Below are 18,124 nucleotides of genomic sequence, written 5' to 3'. Positions count from 1 at the left end.
GGAGGCTGCAGAGACTGCACAGTGGGCAAAAGCTCTTGCTAAACAGGATGAGGATCAGTTCAGATCCTAGCACCAGGTAAAAGGTCAGGTACAGTCACACACGCCTGCGTCCCAGCACTGTTGCAAGAAGAGACAGGAAGACCACAGGCCATCAGCCTAGCTTAAGTGATAAACCATGTCTCATGGGACTAAGACAGAAATGATAGACACTCAACATCCTGCTCTGCACGTGTGCAGAAGACCATACACACGCACGCACACACACACACGCACGCACGCACACATGCACGCATGCACACGAAACGACACTCACACACACACACACACACACGCACGCACACATGCACGCACACACACATGCACGCACACGAAACGACGTTACAAACACCCCTACCGATGCGGAAGTCCGAAGTGATCCTCCTCATCTCATTCATCAGATCTGTGCCGAGGCTCTTCACATTCTCCAGATCATCTTTCATGGAGTAGGACAGATCCATAAGGTAGTAGAGGTCAATGGGGTAGTCTTCAGCCCTTTTGAATTTTAATGTAAACTTCTGTGGTTCTCCTAATTAAACAGATTCAAAATTAAAATTAGGTGGCCAGTAATCAAAATAAAATTAGAAAAATTAGTGAATAAAAAATAAATTCAATTTATATGCTCAATGCATATGTCTTGAGTGTACAATTTTCACAAAACCAAGACGTCTGTTAGAGCCTCGACAGGCACACACTTGATCTCATTTAACAAACTACTCTTAACACCAAGACTCAGGGAGGCAAAAATGATAAAGGCAACGCCCCCCACCACGAGTAACGCACAAGAAAAATAACTCGCTATAGTCTGGATCTGCCGTGTATCGTACTATCAGGAGGTACTTCAAAGTTTTGAGAGGTGGAGACCAGCAGGGGTTTGGGTTACAGTGATGTGCCCTGGAGTCATATGACCTCCTCGCTGTAACGTCACCTCCCAGATGCCCATGTGACGTGTCTATCACCTCACCAGCTCAGCGCAGCAGGCCAGTCCCCCAGAAGGAAACTTCTAAAACTATAGGCCAAACGGCTTTTTCTTATCTCACAAGCTGCTCCTGTAAGCACAAGCTGATTACACGCAAACTTAGGAGGGTAGCAATCCAGGTCACTCTAGAGTTATAGAAGTGACACTACTGGAAGATCAGCAGCAGGAGATGAAAAGGGACCGAAGGTGAGGAAGCTCGGGGTACAGATGTCACATGACCCTCACCAGCACAGAGCTGACACAGCTCAGCGGTGGAGCGCTGGTCCAAGTTCTGTCTCCAGCACACAAAACAAATCCCTTACAAACGAGGAAGAAGATGAAGGACTGGGAGAAAACCGTCAGTCTTGTCTCCACGGCCTCCTGGCCGGCAGCTGGAGGGGAAAACCGTCTCTTAAGAGAAATGCGGAGGGATGAGGGGAAGAAAGCACAGAAAGGAAACTAGAGGCAAAGGATGGAACTGAGAAAAACAAGGAGTGACGTCACGAGCTCCTGAGTTCCGCGAACAGAGCCTCTTACAGGCTCCCCCAGTGCAGATGTGAAAGTAATGACGTGGGATGGGGAGGGTTCAGAGGTGAAGAGCGAGCACAGCTGATTGCACAGGTGACTCAGGTTTGCTTCCCAGCACCCATACGGCGGCTCACAACCATCCTGAAGTCCAGGGGATCTCATGACTTCTGACCTCCACAGGCACCAGGCACATGGATTCATTCATACAGGCAAAACAAACACCTAAGACATGCTTTAAAATAATAGCGATGAACATGAAACGCAGTTTGGGCTGTGCTAATGAGGCCTGCAGGTCTGCGGTGCAAGCTGACTGGCGCTCCGCTGGAGAAGCAGGAGTCTTCACTACGGATTTTGCTCCTGCTCTGACCTAACACTGGCACAGCAGCTTAGGAGGAGAAGGATTTATTTTGGCTCAGTTTCAGGGAGGCTACAGAGGCTGGGGCAGGTTTGTCCTCAACAGTAGGACCATGAGGAAGCAGCTCTCCATAGCTTGGCAAATCAGGAAGACAAAAGCCACAGAAACCCACTCTGCCAGCCAAGCCCCACCAACTGAAGGCTCCACAACCTCCGGAAGCAGCACTGTGAGCCCGTGTGGGACATTTCACATTCAAACCATAGCAGTGTCTACTCCTAGGCTGAAGGTTAGCTGGGCACCACGAAGAGGATGGAAGGACGACAGGCAGAAAGAGGGCTGTCTATTTCAGACCTGGGACAGGCATGGGTACTATAAAACTATGAAAACTATAAAAACTTTAGGTAGTACTAAACAAGTACGCGCATTAGAACTTTGCTTTCACATTATAAAATTATAGTGACAAATGAACGCTATTGTTTTTAAAACTCAGTTTGCCGGGCTGTGATGATGGCACATGCCTTTAATCCCAGCGCTCGGGAGGCAGAGGCAGGGAGATCTCTGTGGGTACGAGGCCAGCCTGGTCTACGGAGAGAGTTCTGGGACAGTCAGGGCTACACAGAGAAACCCTGTCTCAAAAACAAAACAAAAAAAAAAAAAAAAAAAAAAAAAAAAAAAAAAAAAAAAAAAAAAAAAAAAAAAAAAAGGTTATATCTGCTAAAAATTTAACTTACACCATATCTTCGGGTACCAGCCAGCCAACCTCCAAAAACTGAGCCCTCCAAGCCTGGAGGAAAGACTTGTATAAAGTTACTAAGAAAACTCAAGGGGGTGCAGGTACCTGATCGCAGCTTCAGAAGCAGCTGCTGTGGTTGGATCTGAGTTATGTCCTCTGGCCGGAGCTTCTCTGCCGTTCCTCTGTTGCGGTTGGTGACGTTTTTATTTTTCTTTATAGTCTGGGAGCCTCGTGGGTTTTCTATATCACTTGGCTGGCAGCCCTTCTTTTTTAATGCTTCCAAATCATCACAGCGCGCAGAAGTAGGCATTCCTTCTTGTAAAAATGTCTAAGTGATAGGTAAAATATGACATCAGCAAAAACATTCTGATATATTATTGCATGTAAACAAATTACAAAATCATTCATTTCTAGGTTTTAACAAAATTTTCCCTTCATTCATATCATAACAGGTAAAATCAATGCCGAGAAAGTACTATCCTTCCCCAGACTGAGTGCTGTTTTAAATCCTCACCTTTCAAGTCCAGACTGCGTCCTCACTAACTATATCCTAGGTTCTCAGCATGCGTCACAGGCCCTCATTGTGGATACAGCCGCCAGACACTCCTCCAAACCTCTCCCTTATAAATGTTATGTCATACTCTTCCCAGCAAAGCAGTAAACAACAGGATGCTTAGGAAAAGTACATTAGCCTAAATACAACCCAACCAATAATGGTCTGTGTGTATGTACAGAAAATATACCACAAATTTACCTGACTGATTTTTTTTTTTGAGAGAGAGAGAGAGAGAGAGAGAGAGAGAGAGAGAGAGAGAGAGAGAGAGAGAGAGAGAGAGAGCGTTTCTTCTGTAGCCTGTCCTGGAATTTACTCTGTAGATCAGGCTATCTTTGAACTCAGAGACCATCCTGTCTCTGCCTCCTGAGTGCTGGGATTAAAGGTGTGCATCACTGCCTGGCTGAAATTTTTTAAATGCTGGCTATTAAATGAGATTTTGGTTTTCTTAATTTTTATTTTATTTGTATTGTAAAGTTGTTTTGCCCGCATGTGCATTTCTGCACTGCATGTGAGGACCAGAAGAGGGTGTCACATCCCCTGGTACTGAAGTTACCGAGTGACTGAGCCACCATGTGGGTGCTGAGCATAGAGCTTGTGTCTTCTTGGAGAGCAGACAGTGCTCGTCTCCAGGGCTCTCTCCAGCCCCAGATTTTAATATTTTACCTTGACCTCTTTTAAAGGGCCTAATACTCTATGAGTAAATACACAAAAACCAAGGTGGGGACCAGGAGATGGTTTAGTGGGTAAAGTGCTTGCCATACAAGCAGGAGAACCTCAGTTCTGACCTAGCATCCACGTGGCAGTGAGCATCTGTAACCCTGGCTCCCAGTCATGGAGGACAGAACAGTGGGTTCTTGGATCCACTTTGGAACCCAGTGCTCAGCCAGGCTAGCTGAAACAGCAAGCTCCAGGTTGAGTAAGAGATCCTGTCACTAAAAAATAAGTTAGAAGGGGCTGGAGAGATGGTTCAGTGGTTAAGAGCACTGGCTACTCTTCCAGAGGTCCTGAGTTCAATTCCCAGCAATTACATGGTAGTTCACAACCATCTGTAATGAGATCTCTTACAGCATGGAGGAGGAACAATGTATCCATAACAGACAAACCTTTTAAAAAGAAAAGAAAAGGAGCTGGAAAGCAACACAAAACACTGCTATTTGCTCTCACCTCCAGCACATACACGTGAATGTGCACACATACACAACAAAGGCAATGTAACACAGCAAGATCATTTATACACCCAGGGCTAGGGTCAAAACTGAAATATTTTACTTACTATCAAATCTCAAACTGAACAAAGTACAAGCTCCTAGGGAATTCTCCATTTCCAAGTACTTAACCAATCCAGGGAGCCTCATAAACCTCAAATAAAATCCCACTGAACACTTTCCACAAGAACCTTTAATAACTGAGAAGTTACGCCCCAGATTTCAGAAGCTAAAGTATGCAACTCTGGTTAGGTAAGTTTCAACTATAGATAAACTTAGGTCCATAAAATGGATGCTGATGGTGTCGGCAGCTGCCAGTCAACAGAGCCTGTGAAGTGAACCTGCCTTTCTAATCCTCCACTTCTAACTGCAGCCTGGTAAAGCATGAGCTATAGAGCCAGAGCTTCCGCCAGCATTTCCTAAATTTCCCCAATTCACCCCAGCATGCCACTTGTAGGAGGACAACACCATGAGAAAAATTCTGAAATAAAACAAACACTTCTCATTGTATCTTTCACTTGTCAGATCCTACGTCATAGCTGACATCTGGTCAGTTAGGCTTTTTGGGTACAAGCACCTGAGGGAAGACATACACAACAACCCTAGCATAACCTCAAATTGATTCGCTGCAGTTTTAGTAAGCTGTCTATAGGGGACCACCACGTCAGGCAAAGTACAAAATCTTTAAAGGAAATAAATGCAAATGCAAAATCCTGACCTCGAATTTGCTTTTACTTCCTTTCACTGGGCTACGTTTTGAAGTTCAAAAAGCCCACACCATTCCCAGTTAGCTCTCTGCCTCATGCTGGGGATCAAGACGTGAGCTCCCAGCTACTGCTCCAGTGCCTGCCTGCTGCCTGCTCACTGCTCTGATGGGCATGGACTAACAGTGCTGTGCTGGGGGATAATGCTCTTGTACACTGTAAAGATTTATCACTCGTATTGGCTTATTAAAGTGCTGATTGGCCAGTAGCCAGGCAGGGAGTATAGGTGGGGCAACCAGACTAGGAGAACCCTGGGAAGAGGAAAGAGAGTCAGTCACCAGCCAGCCGCAGAGGAAGCCTGATGAAAGGCCTCACTGATAACAGGTACCAAGCCATGTGACTAAACACAGACAAGAATTTTGGGTTAATTTAAGTTATTAGAGCTAGATAGCAATAAGCCTGAGCAATAGACCAAGCAGATTATAATTAACATAAGCCTCTGTGTTTCTTTGGAACTGAACAGCTAGGGATTGGGCAGGGCATAAATGTCAATCTACACTGCTGTGAAACCCCAAATTAAATATTTTGTTTGTTTGTTTTATAAGTTGCCCTGATGATGGTGTTGTCACAGCAACAGAAAGTTAAGACACGTGTCTAGTGGGTGCTTTGTCCACAGCACAGTCTGACCAACACACACTACTCAATCAACACTGATTCAAATGTGCATCTTATCAGGAACTTCCCAAAGATGAAGCTCGGAGTGAAGCTCAAAAATCAGAGAATAAACTGAACAGTATCAGAAATCTTACCGTATTTGTACACCACCCACAATTTGGCCCTGCTTGTATACATTCTCCACAAGATTTGGCATTTGCTTTTAAACATCTATTTTTATCTGTTAAAAACAAAAAAAGACAATTTTAAAGTTTCAAAGAAAAAAATGAATGGATCACAATGAAAGACAGAGACAGGTGGTAATGCAGATAAAGATACGTGTTAAACATGGACACTCCAGCCTAGTTACCAAGCTACAAGGGGCCAGTCCAAAGAAAATCTAAAGGAATCCCCTTTGACACTGAGAGTCACCAATGGGCAGTCATCTTGTTCTCTGTATGACAGACTAACTAGGCACCATTAGCCTAGCTATACAGCAGTGGACCATTCTGGTAAAAGTGTGATTTCAGAACGTATCACTCCCAATGGTTATGATGTCCTGCTTATACCTAGGTCAGGTTTTGTCTTTTCCTATGCCTTACAATCCCACACCCACACCACAAAAGCATCTTCCGGGAGGCCACTCCACTTTTAGTACATTAAATAACTCCAAGTCCATTTTCATCTGACCCATAACCCCTTGAGTTTACATTTCTTTGACTCAATCTAAACTGAAGCATCTTTCTTGTAGTAAACACTAGTAAGATTAGATTATCTCTAGTTTATCTTTTCTGATTAGAGTATAAACTATGCTTGAATTAAAAAAAAGAACTAGAGATCTCCACAGTCTACGCACTGAAAGAAAACCCCTCTAACAATGTTTAGGTGTGGTCCTTGGGATACAGGTTCCGGGGTGGTTGTTTATTTTATGTATCCTATGTATCAAGTTTTCTATTCACTATCTTTCATCATCGTCACATGACCATCCTGAGCTCAGATCATTCTAACTATTCTATTTACTGTGGGTTTTTTTGCTTGTTTGTTTGTCTTTGAGATTTAGACGGTAGAACCAGGTGTCCATTATTCCAGATGTAGATGGTGGCCAGAAGAAATTACAATGTCTTCAGCTTGCTGCACACTTACAGATACACTGACAATATTCGAGACTTCTTGATCACAGAACAAGTTTCTTCTACAAAGTAAACTGCTCCTGGGTTTTCTTTTTCTTTTTTTCTTTTTTTTGCATGCTCAGAACCTAGAGCTTTGACTGAACCATAACCCCAACCCTTTGGATTTTGTAAATTGGGGGGCGGAGGATATTGTGTCTAGTCCAGGCTAGCCTAAAACTCATGATCCTCCTAAATGTCTCTGCCTCCCAAGTGCTGGGATTACGGCGTGTGTCACTACGCTCCACCTAGCTTCGGTTGTTTAGATGCCAACGGACACGTCATAACCCACCACTGTACGTGTGAACATACTGCACGCCTCCACCGTCATTCTGGTCCCCTCTGCACCCTCACACTCTCCAGGGGCTGTATGGTCTAAGACACACGTCATCTGGGATCTCGCTCTCCTCACATGGAAAGGAGGGGTGATTAGCTGGCGCTAACAAGCCTTGGAAACCTCTGCCCCTCACTCATGGTGAGGCAGCGAGCTACAGAACTTCAGGAAAAGTGTGATCCAGGGGAGGGCTGTCTTCCCACCCCACTCCCCCAGGAACCTGACTGACCAAAGATTATTGATTCAAGACACTGAAATAAAAAGATTACAAGAAAAACAATTTTTTTTTTACCTGTTTGGCCAAATACGGAACAAATCAAGCTGATGAATCCAATCCAGAAAGCCAGTTGCAAATTCATCTATAACAGAAAGTGTGTATCATTACTGAGAGAAAATATCAGGTGAATTGTGTTCAACCTTCCCTTCTTTCTCCTCTCCAAACTTCTTCACACTGCCATCTGCCTTTCGTCCCGTGCTCACCATACCATTCACCCCACTATTCTAACACTTCACCCCACACTTTCAGAATGTGTTCCTGTCTTCTCTATGAAATGTCTCAGTATTCAATTAAATTATCACAAAATTACACATCAAGCCAGGCAGCGGTGGCGCATGCCTTTAATCCCAGCACTTGGGAAGCAGGGACAGGTAGATCTCTATGAATTCGTGGCTAGCCTGGTCTACAGAGCTAATTCCAGGACAAGCAGGGCTACGCGAAGAAACCCCATCTTGAAGGAAAATAATAATAATAATAATAATAATAATAATAATAATAATGCACATGTCCTAAAGAAACCAAGCTAGCAGTCCTAAGACCACAAAGCTATGGCAGCTTATCCTGCAGAACGTCCCTGGGGCTCAGTCCAACAGGAACACCCAGAGGCGCAGTCCCCTCGGAGCTAGGGTACTTCCCAGAGCTGAATCAGCCATCTACACACTGACATCTCCTCTACAGTTCTTACTTCTCAGGCTAAAACACAGCTTCATATGCAAGACTCTGACTCAACTGCTTGGTTTGCTTTCTTGTAATATTTTTCTTTTGCAAGAAAACCAACTATGCATGGAATGGTAAAATATTCAGCTTGTTTCCCTCAACTTTCCATAACAACAAACGACCTCACTATAGATCCAGACTCTGTAATGTCCTTCAGAATCTCGGGGGGGTGGGGGTGGTAGTGGGGGTGGGGGCGGCTCGGGTAATATTCTATACATTAAACAGGCAACTTCTAATTATTACCTCTACTTCTAGTGAACCAATGTTTTCAGTTCCACGATTCATCCCTAATCAAGTATGCTCAAAGATGGCTGAGGTCAGAGACTGCTCGGCTAACACCTTAACTGCCCACTCTCCATGGACACCTCCAGTCTACTAGACATGCACATGCATCTGTGTTACCTACAGAATGAAAGGGGAGCAAGGAATGTTGGCACGGAAATAATTCCAGAATGGAAGAGGCAGAAACAGGAGGATTACCATGAGTTCAAGGCCAGTCTGGTTTACACAGTAAAATCATGGTCTTGAGAGACAGAAAGAGACACCAGGAAGGTAGCAGCAGGAGGATCAGAAGTACAAGGTCATCACCCTTCCCTACTTAGCAAGTTCAAGGCCTTGTCTAAAAAAGAAAAGTTCTCTAAATTCCACATTAAAGCTCTTCATCCTCAAGCCCTTATATCACACAACTCTTCCCAAAGCACAGAAAACTTTCTGTTCTGGTCACGGCCCCTTCACACGAGGAGTGAAGACAGGCATATTACTGCTCCATGAGACGTGGTCCTAACCCTGGGATGAACACGTCTGCTCCTCTGCTCATGCAGACTTCCCAGAGACACGAGGGGGGAGTCATCCACCTGCAATCAGCTTACTCCAGGAAATGAGTCCCTCCTGGAGCTGACAGGTTGCACAATGGCTTGGGACTGCATCCAAGTGCTGACTAAAACCTGAGTGTCAAAAAAGCATGATGTTCTAATGTTTCTCTAAAGTCAACGCAATTCTCAAATCAACCACTGTCGCTGGTGACTAAGAGCAGAGAACACGTCACTCCTGAAGTGGATGATCACAGCACCTGTATTAGGACAATGTATTCCTTCCGGCTACTTCATACTTGCTGGCCAGCCTTGAGAAATCTTTCAACATACCATACAAGTCAGAGAGGCATGCTACTATCCAATGAAGGATGCTTTCAAGATGCTGCACTTTAAAGCATTACTGTAAGTTCCACAGCCCTCTACTTCTACAAATCCTGGTAGTTCAAAGAACTACTAAGGCCCTCTGGAAGTGTGCCAAGCCCAGAAGCAAGCAAAACAAAGCTCAAATGCTCGAGAACAGCTGAGAGAACAAGGACAGCTCTGGACACAGCTTGGAGACAGTTATCAACTCTCCTGTAAACTAGCAAGAAACAGAGGCGCTGTTGTTGCTTGGTGGCGTTCATAAAGGCTGGGTTTTAGAGACAGGAAGTAGTAAGAATCCAGCAGGGCTCTAGGAACAATGATAGTAACTAGAAAGAGCAAGTGCCAGGCTGGAGAGATGGATCAGCTGAGGTTCTGAGTTCAATTCCCAATAACCAGGTGGTGGTTCACAACCATTAGTAATGAGATCTGGTGCCCCCTTCTGGCCTGCAGGCATACATGCAGGAGAAACACTGAATACATAATAAATAAATAAAATATTTAAAGAAAGAAAGGAAGAGAAGAGAAGAGAAGAGAAGAGAAGAGAAGAGAAGAGAAGAGAAGAGAAGAGAAGAGAAGAGAACTGGGTGGTGGTGGCGCACACCTTTAATCCCAGCACCCGGGAGGCAGAGGCAGATGGATCTCTGTGAGTTTGAGGCCAGCCTGGTCTACAGAATAAGTTCCAGGACAGGCACAAAAAAAAAAAAAAGAGGGAGGGGAGAGGGGGAGGGAGGGAGGGAGGGAGGGAAGAACGACAGGGAGCATAAGACTGAGACCACACTGAGAGTGACCCTGAGGGAGTCAGCACAGCCGGCATCTGGACCAAGTGAGGCGGAGTGGGGGAAGCTTGAGATAGACTGTGTCAGAGTTCACGCAGATGTCCTCCTTCCCAGGCCTAAAGCCATGAGCTTGGAGTAGCAAGGCCTATTCAGCAGGTGACCCTTATGTTGAGGAAAGGGCTTACAGGTTCCCTATCAATGGTATCTCACTGAAGACAAATCATGGTCCTAACCCTTCGTCTGCTTTTCTCTTAGACAAAGGTTTTTACCTGGCCTGGTTTACATTTTGTCTCCTGAAACTACTGCAGCTGACAGATACTCCTGACCACACAGGGACTAATCCTGGGAAGGATATCGTCTCAGGCCCCGTCCTTGACTACATGGTAAACCCTTCCCCAGACTGCTTTGGGTCGGTGCTTTCTCACAGCAACAGAATGGTAAGTAGGACACTCCCTTCCCATGTCCTCCCCTGGACGCCACTGGCTTGCTCTCCTCATCCTTGAGGGTCCTTCTCCAGACTGCCATGTAAGTTTTGTGTCCTCCCTAAAATACAAATGCCTGGAGGAACTAACAGTTCATAGACAAAAATGCAGACAATTACAACACAGGAACCATTTCCGTGAAGAGAATGCGTGTGGCTAACGTCTCCAGAAAGAAGCTGCAGTGCAAACTGAAGCTTCTGAGACACTGCTTACAACTTCAACAACCGTGGATGGTGAGATGCTGCAGTTCAGAGGCAAATTATCCCGAGCCTTCTTCTTCCCTCTTAACAGTCATTTACTGCCCACTGTTCTACTGAGGTTTCTACTGCTGGGTGAAAGACCATGACCAAAGGAAACTTAAGGAGAGAAGGGCAGGAAAGACAGGAACTGAAGCAGAGACCACGGAAGACTGCTGCTCTCGGGCTTGCTCTTCATAGCTTGCTCAGTCTGATTTCTTACACCACACGACCACCTGTCCAGGAGAGGCACCCCACAGACAGTGGGCTAGGCCCATCCACAACAATCACTAATCAAGAAAATGCCCCTACACGGGGAACAATCTGATGGGAGCATCCATCCAATCAAAATTCCCTGTAGGTTTATCTAGGTTTGTGTCGAATTGGAAAAAAGCAACCAGTACAGCCTCCTCTATACAAGACCTATCAATCAGCTTTGTGACCATTAGGTTAATCCTTCCAAATGGAGAAACAAAGCACTAATTATCTTTTAGATACTTACTTAGCAGACTACTTCAGTCAATGCAAAGTTAAGAGTGTCACCATGTATTCCTTTATTCTGGGCTTAAGGTTTCAGAGGGTTATAGTTCATGATGGCAAAGCAGAGGTACTCCAGCTCCAAGTTATAATTTTTCCTATCAGATAATTGCCCTTCTTTGAGATGCTAAGCTCTTTACTCAAAGGATTAAGAGAATGTCTCACCTGTGTAGTTTCGATTTATTGTTTGTATGTATTAGTATACACACATAAACATTAAAAACCTTAAGGGTATTTTTTTACCAATACTTCCTCTACAACAACAAGACAGTTTTTCAAGGTCTTTATCACAGCCTATGTGTGATACAATTCTAAACATTCAAAAAAAAAAAAAAAAGGTCATTTGTTGAGTGGAGGTGGTGTATACCTTTAATCCCAGCCTGGTCTACAGAGTGAGTTCCAGGACAGGCTCCAAAGCTACACAGAGACACTGCCATGCCTACTGCTTACTGTTGTGCCACCCTGGCATGATGGACTCTTACTCTCTCTCCTAAAACCCTGAGTCAAAACAAACTCTTCCTTAGGTTCTTGGTCATGGCATTTTGTCACAGCAACAGCAAAGTAACCAACACTGTCCTCCACCAGAAAAATCATTTGTCCATTTAGTCATCACGGTGGGAGCAGTGGCACACAAACAGACATGGTGCTGGAGAGGAGCTGAGAGTTCTACATCTGGATCTGCAGGCAGCAGGAAGAGAAAGACACTGGGCCTGGCTGGAGCACTTGAAACCTCAAAGCTCCACCCCCAGCCAGCCAGACACAAGAAGCAGTGAAAGTAAGACATACAGAATGAAGGAGGGTAAAGGTCCTGAGGCAAAACAGGTGAAGAGAAACAGGTTAGTTTAAGTCATTAAGAGCTGGTGGGACAAGCATGAGCTAAGGCTGAGCATTCATAATTAATAGTAAGTCTCCAGGTCATGATTTGAGAACTGGCTGGAGGCCCAGAAGAGAGCCTGCTACAAGGCTGGGGTTGGAGATCCGTCAGAGGTCACTGCTCAGGTAACTGGAATGAATGATGATGCCGTGAAGGCCCGGGAACAAGAGAGCTGAGGCCGCCATAAAGTGGCAAAGGCATGGAAAGGGAGAAGACACACGGAGCAGGGCAGTCACCCAGACTATCAGGCATGTACCACCTCGATAAGCACACGGCCTTTCACCACAGCAGAGATACTTCTCAAGTAGGAAACCAGGACAACAGAGGACAGAGGAAATGGACAATAGCATTACAGAGCGGAGCTGTGGGCCCAACATCCACTGCACACCCTAACTTATAAAGTCACATTCTAACATTCTGTCATCTGTAACGACTGTAACCCTCAGATCTTCCAAGAGAACAAGATGTTCGTGACAGATACAGCACCAAGTTCCTAGCTCAAAGATAATGCTCAACCTGAATGTCCCCACCCTGAGGACTAGCTTTCCTGGTCCCAAAAGGCACCATGCAAGCTTCCAAAAGAGAGGCAACAACAATCCTGCTCGACTATGATGCCTATGAACCACAACAGAACAGCACAATAACTCTGGTGCAGAAGTGGCATGCATACCCTGGCAGTAACCAGCAGTCCTCTAACCGAACTTAACACCAGATCAACAAGAGGAAAACCATGCCTGGTTCTGCAAACCTAGCTAACCGTTCAGGGGTGGTGAAGCCATTCACTAGCACATGGTTATTGGAGAAGTCACAACCTCTAATTTACTAACCAGCACCATCCCTAAGAACAACTACAAACATCTGTCCCTGTACACGCAGGTAAGTGTAGAACTCACCCCTCACTGAGGAAACTAACCTCTGCAACAGAGACCACTACAGAAAACAACAAACCAAAAGACAAAGTTGTGGAGACCAGTCCCATCAGATACGTCTACAAAACACTCACCCAAATCAGGGAACATTGAAGAAGAGGCAGCAGAAACAAAGTAAGAGCAGGAATATCAGAGAGTTTGCTGCCAGACTGTGTCTCCTAGTAACATCAGAAGCTACACACATGCATGCTCAAGGATGACACCAATGGACATGCCAAACTGGACAGAGAAAAGCCCAGAACTATAGGCAACTGACGAGAGCTAGGAGCAGGAGAGGTAGTCTTCCCAGGTAAGCGTACACCCATTGGCTGTCCAATGCTAAACAATCAGCACTGAAAGTATACATACATGTAACATTATACAGGTTATATTTAAGATTATATGCATATATATTATACATATATGCATTCTGTAACAATCAATAAAAAAGCCATAAATTTGAAGGAGAATGGGAAATGGTATATGGGAGAGTTTGGATGGAAGTAAGAGAAGGGGAAAATGCTATGATTATAATATCAAAAAAAGATAATGCTCAAAATGTTTTGCTGACTGTATCAAATTATATGACCTTGTTCTCTGACATTACTCAGGAGTACGGAAAGAAATGAGACCATCTCCGCTTTACAGACGAGAAACCCAAACCTCAGAAGGTTAAGTAACTGCACAGATGAAACTGTCACATGACTCCTGGACCCAGGAGCTAGGACTTGACATCTCTGAAGAGCTACTTAGCCACTATTTTAAAAGAATGGACATCCGTCTAGAGTTAGAACTGATTCAGAACACAGAAATGGAAAAAGCGTATGATGTTGCTCTGTGAGTTTATTTATTAAACATTCACAGTGAATAGCGGGCAACAGCTCATTTTAATCTCCAAATAGATACCAGTTTTGTGTCCTGTTCCCACAAATGCATCTCAAGCTTAGATTTTTTTAACCATATTTAATTTTATCTAAGGTGGCATAATTCATTCCTGAGCAAAATATTAAGGATAGCTTACAAATAATCCATTTAGTAAGAATCAGCCCACATTTATGCAACTGCTTTAATTTTCAGAGTAAACTCTTTATTCAAAGTTAAGCCTTTCTGAACTTTTAAACACTATTTACTACATTTTTAATAAAATGTAAATAACTCGGTTGGTATTTCCTTTTTTTTTTTCTTCTTAAAGCAGGGTCTCACTGTGCAGCCTGGAACTCTCTGTGTAGACCAGGCTGGCCTCAGACTCAGAGATCTGCTTTCCCCTGCCTCCCACATTCTGGGATTAAAGGCGTGCACTGCTTTTCTATTTACAGACAAAATGGTTTAAAGCTTGATGTATACATAGTGAGCATCCCTTACCCAAACTGCATGGGGGCCAAAAGTGCCGGACTTTTCTCAGACTTGGAACAGCTGCATGTGAGAAGTGACATATCTTAGAAATACCTTGTAACGCTAGTTGTCCTGGAGTCCACAAAGATACAACTCTCTTAAGCTTAATAAGTACCTTACACACACGCCTGAAGGTATGCTATCGTATATGAAGTGTACCCGCACACCACTGACCCCTGAAGGGACACCAGATGCAGAATTTTTCATTTGTGCCATGGTGACATTCAGAGATTTACATCCTCAGCCATTAGAGATTCTCAACCTATAGTATCTTTGTAAAAATTCATTATTCTTTTGGAAGAAATTACTTTAAAAATAAGAAAATGTCTCAGTCAGCAAAGTTCCTTGCTGTATGTATGAGGACCTCAATTCAAATCCCTAGTACCCATGTAAAAAGCTGGTGTCAACAGTATGCCTATAATCCTAACATGGGGAGTGGACAAGCAGAGGCAAGGAAATCCCAGGGGGTCATTCAGGCAACACAGCCAAATCTGAGTTCCAAGATCAGTGAGAGATCCTGTCTCCAAAGAATAAGGTGGAGGAGAATTGACGAAGACACCCTCTGTCAAACTGTGGCCTCCACAAGGTACGTGTAAGCCAATTCACAGAAAATGGAGCACCCGACAGCTGGAGATAAAGCTCGGTGGTAGAGCACTAGCCTGGCAGGTGCAAGGCCCTGTGCTCAATCCCCACAATCCCCACGATCACGTCTCCACCAGATTGTTTCTCACTAGGAAATATTAGTGTAATATGGGCACAGCTGTACTCTTTCCAAAGAATTAACCAACTGAGAAAACAGTGCATACCTAATATGTGCCTGGCTCAAAAAGACTCCAAATCCCAAAGCCCAAGGTCTTAACAAAATTAAATTTCCAATATAAAAGGCTAAAGATTTATATTATTCTAATACTTCCTTTGTTATAGCATACCATTTTTAAACCTTTTTACCCTAACAGTAGAAAATACGCTACTTATATGTAGGTGTGTCATAAGTGTCTCCTGCATGCTATGCCATGATTCCCTGTATCTGCTTTTTAAAGAGGTTGAAAGAGCTGGGCATCTTTTACCCCAGCGTCGGGAGGCCGAGGAACATGAATATCTGAGTCTGAGGTCAACATGGACTATATAGGGAGTTCCGGACCAGTCAGAGCTACAGAGTGAGACACTATCTTTCCAAAACAAATAAATGATAGATTAGATAGATAGATAGATAGATAGATAGATAGATAGATAGATAGATAGATAGATAGATAGATGATAGAGAGAGAGAGATAGATGATAAATAGATAGATAGATAGATGATAGATAGATAGATGATAGATAGATAGATAGATGGATGATAGATAAATAGGGAGGGAGGGAGGGAGAGAGGGAGGGAGAGAGGGAAGGAGAGAGAGAGGGAGGGAGGGAGGGAGGGAGGGAGGGAGGGAGGGAGGGAGGGAGGGAGGGAGGGAGGGAGGGAGGGAGGGAGGGAAGGAAATAAATAGGTCAATAACATTTTAATACATAAAAAAATCAATACTCAAGAAAAATAACCCAGGAAACTAAGACTCTAGGAATGAACACATGGTTCCTTCTACTGTCACCCACGGACAACAATAAAATGGAAAGACCTTGACAAAAGAGAAACCAACCTTTTGAGCTCCAGTCACCTGAGGGTGAGAAGTGGAGATGAAGTCAGACCATGGCAAGATAACTTTTCTCTTGTGAGAGGAACAATTAAACTCAACCTTTTCTGTCTGACAGAAAGAGGTGTGGTGGTGGCTAGGGAGTCAGTCATTGACCCAAATACTAATAACGAGAACAAATTAAGTATTAACCAAATTTAGCAAAAAGAGCCAGGAGTGGTGGCACACACCTTTAATTCCAGCACTCAGGAGGCAGAGGCAAGTGGATCTCTGTGAGTTCGAGACCAGCCTGTTCTACAAAGCAAGCTCAAGGACAGCCAGAGCTACAAAGAGAAACCCAGTCTCAAGCAAGCAAGCAAGCAAACAAAAATTATTAAAAAGCACAAGGAAGGAGAAAACAAGGACAGAAAAGAAGAGGTTCAGTGATCCAAAATTGGATGTTGATAGCGCCCAACTGCAGCCTACCAGCCTGCAAGTGCACAAGAGTCTCATTAGAGTGCCTCCTAAACACCAGCCAGGACTCTACTCTGACTTCAGACAAGACGGAAGAACTCAATGAAAACCCTTTCTAACCAATAAACATTTGTCTGAGCCTAACACACTCTAACAATGAATGCTGCTGTTTGCAGCAGAGCAGTGGTCCATGCCTATGATCCCAGTATTTTGAGGCTGAAGTAAGAGGATTTCTGTAAGTTTAAGGCTAGTTCTGTAACTCCAAGAATAAAATCAGCAAAAGGAGATCAAACCTGAGATGTCCCACAAAACACAAACTAGCAAAGGAAAGGAAGAGCAAAGGTGACGGAATGTATGGTGACTCAACAGATAACTGACACCATCTCTACCCCACATAAGAAGGGCAGCCCCATGGACAAGCATCCAATTCAAATCACACACTGAAAAGTAAACCCAGTGACTGCCAAAGGATGAATTTGAAAATAAAACATTTTAAGAAAAGTTATTAAGCCAAACTATGAACGCCAGTCCCTTCCCAGCACCATCTGCTATCAAAAGACTTCATTACCTAGCAAATGAGACTTTCCAAACTAATCCAGTAAGCTCTCCCTTGGTGCAAACTTTTCTTTCTCTTTTTGTCTGTTGTTCTTCTGTTTTTCCCTATGAATGGGGAAAATGTAAGTTACCCAATGCTTCAGTTGACAAAATTTACTTTGTTCCCAAATGTGTGTGAAGAAATCCTGGCAAAAGTTAACTACCTGGGGGCTGGAGAAAATGAAGGCGCAGTGCATAAGAGCATTTGCTGCTCTTGCAGTGGACCCAGGTCCTGTTCCCAGCAACCACACCTGGCAGCTTAAGGTCATCTGTAATTCCAGGACCCAGAGATTCCCAACACCCTCTTCCAGTAGCCTCAGCAACATACATGTGGTACACATGCATACATGCAGACACATACGCATAAAAATAAATAAATCTTTAAAAAAGTTAACTGCTTGTTACGATTAAAACAGCATTTTCATTCTACATGTGATTTCAATTAGGAGAAATCTTGAGTTACATTTTTACACTGCATAATCTTATCTATAATTATTCCAAAATTTTTCTTTTAGCTTTATTTTTTAATTTATCTATTTTATGTACATTGGTGTTTTGTCTACAGGTATGTCTGCGTATGGGTGTCAGGTCTTCTAGAACTGGAGATACAGACAGTTGCGAGCTGCCATATAGTTGCTGGAAATTGAACTTGGGTCCTCCAAAAGAGCAGTCAGTGCTCTTAACCACTGAGCCACCTCTCCAGCCCCCCTCCCCAATTTTTTCTTGATCAAATGCATTTTGAGCACCACCTTCTATCCTCTCCTCCTTCTCTCTCCCTGCAGTGGAGGAACAAGCACAAACAGCCATACTTTACCCAACAAATGTTTCAAAACAAATTACAGAAAT

General features: G+C 44.0%; 1 protein-coding gene across 1 annotated transcript in view; it reads right to left on the bottom strand.

The window, feature by feature from the left end:
• Nucleotides 1–18,124, bottom strand: part of Itgb1 (integrin subunit beta 1) — a 43,210-nt gene that overhangs the window by 18,538 nt on the left and 6,548 nt on the right. Inside the window, exons 2-5 of the mRNA XM_038312858.1 lie at nt 7,522–7,588; nt 5,885–5,970; nt 2,716–2,938; nt 395–565 (exon numbers count right to left, since the gene is read on the bottom strand). Of these exons, the coding sequence (XP_038168786.1) occupies nt 395–565; nt 2,716–2,938; nt 5,885–5,970; nt 7,522–7,588 (547 nt within the window). The remainder of the gene's footprint in view (nt 1–394; nt 566–2,715; nt 2,939–5,884; nt 5,971–7,521; nt 7,589–18,124) is intronic.

The sequence above is a fragment of the Arvicola amphibius genome, chromosome 15 (assembly GCF_903992535.2).
Source record: "Arvicola amphibius chromosome 15, mArvAmp1.2, whole genome shotgun sequence".
Classification (NCBI taxonomy): domain Eukaryota; kingdom Metazoa; phylum Chordata; class Mammalia; order Rodentia; family Cricetidae; genus Arvicola; species Arvicola amphibius.
The sequence above is the reverse complement of the archived record's forward strand: the minus strand, read 5'-3'. Positions and strand labels throughout refer to the sequence as shown.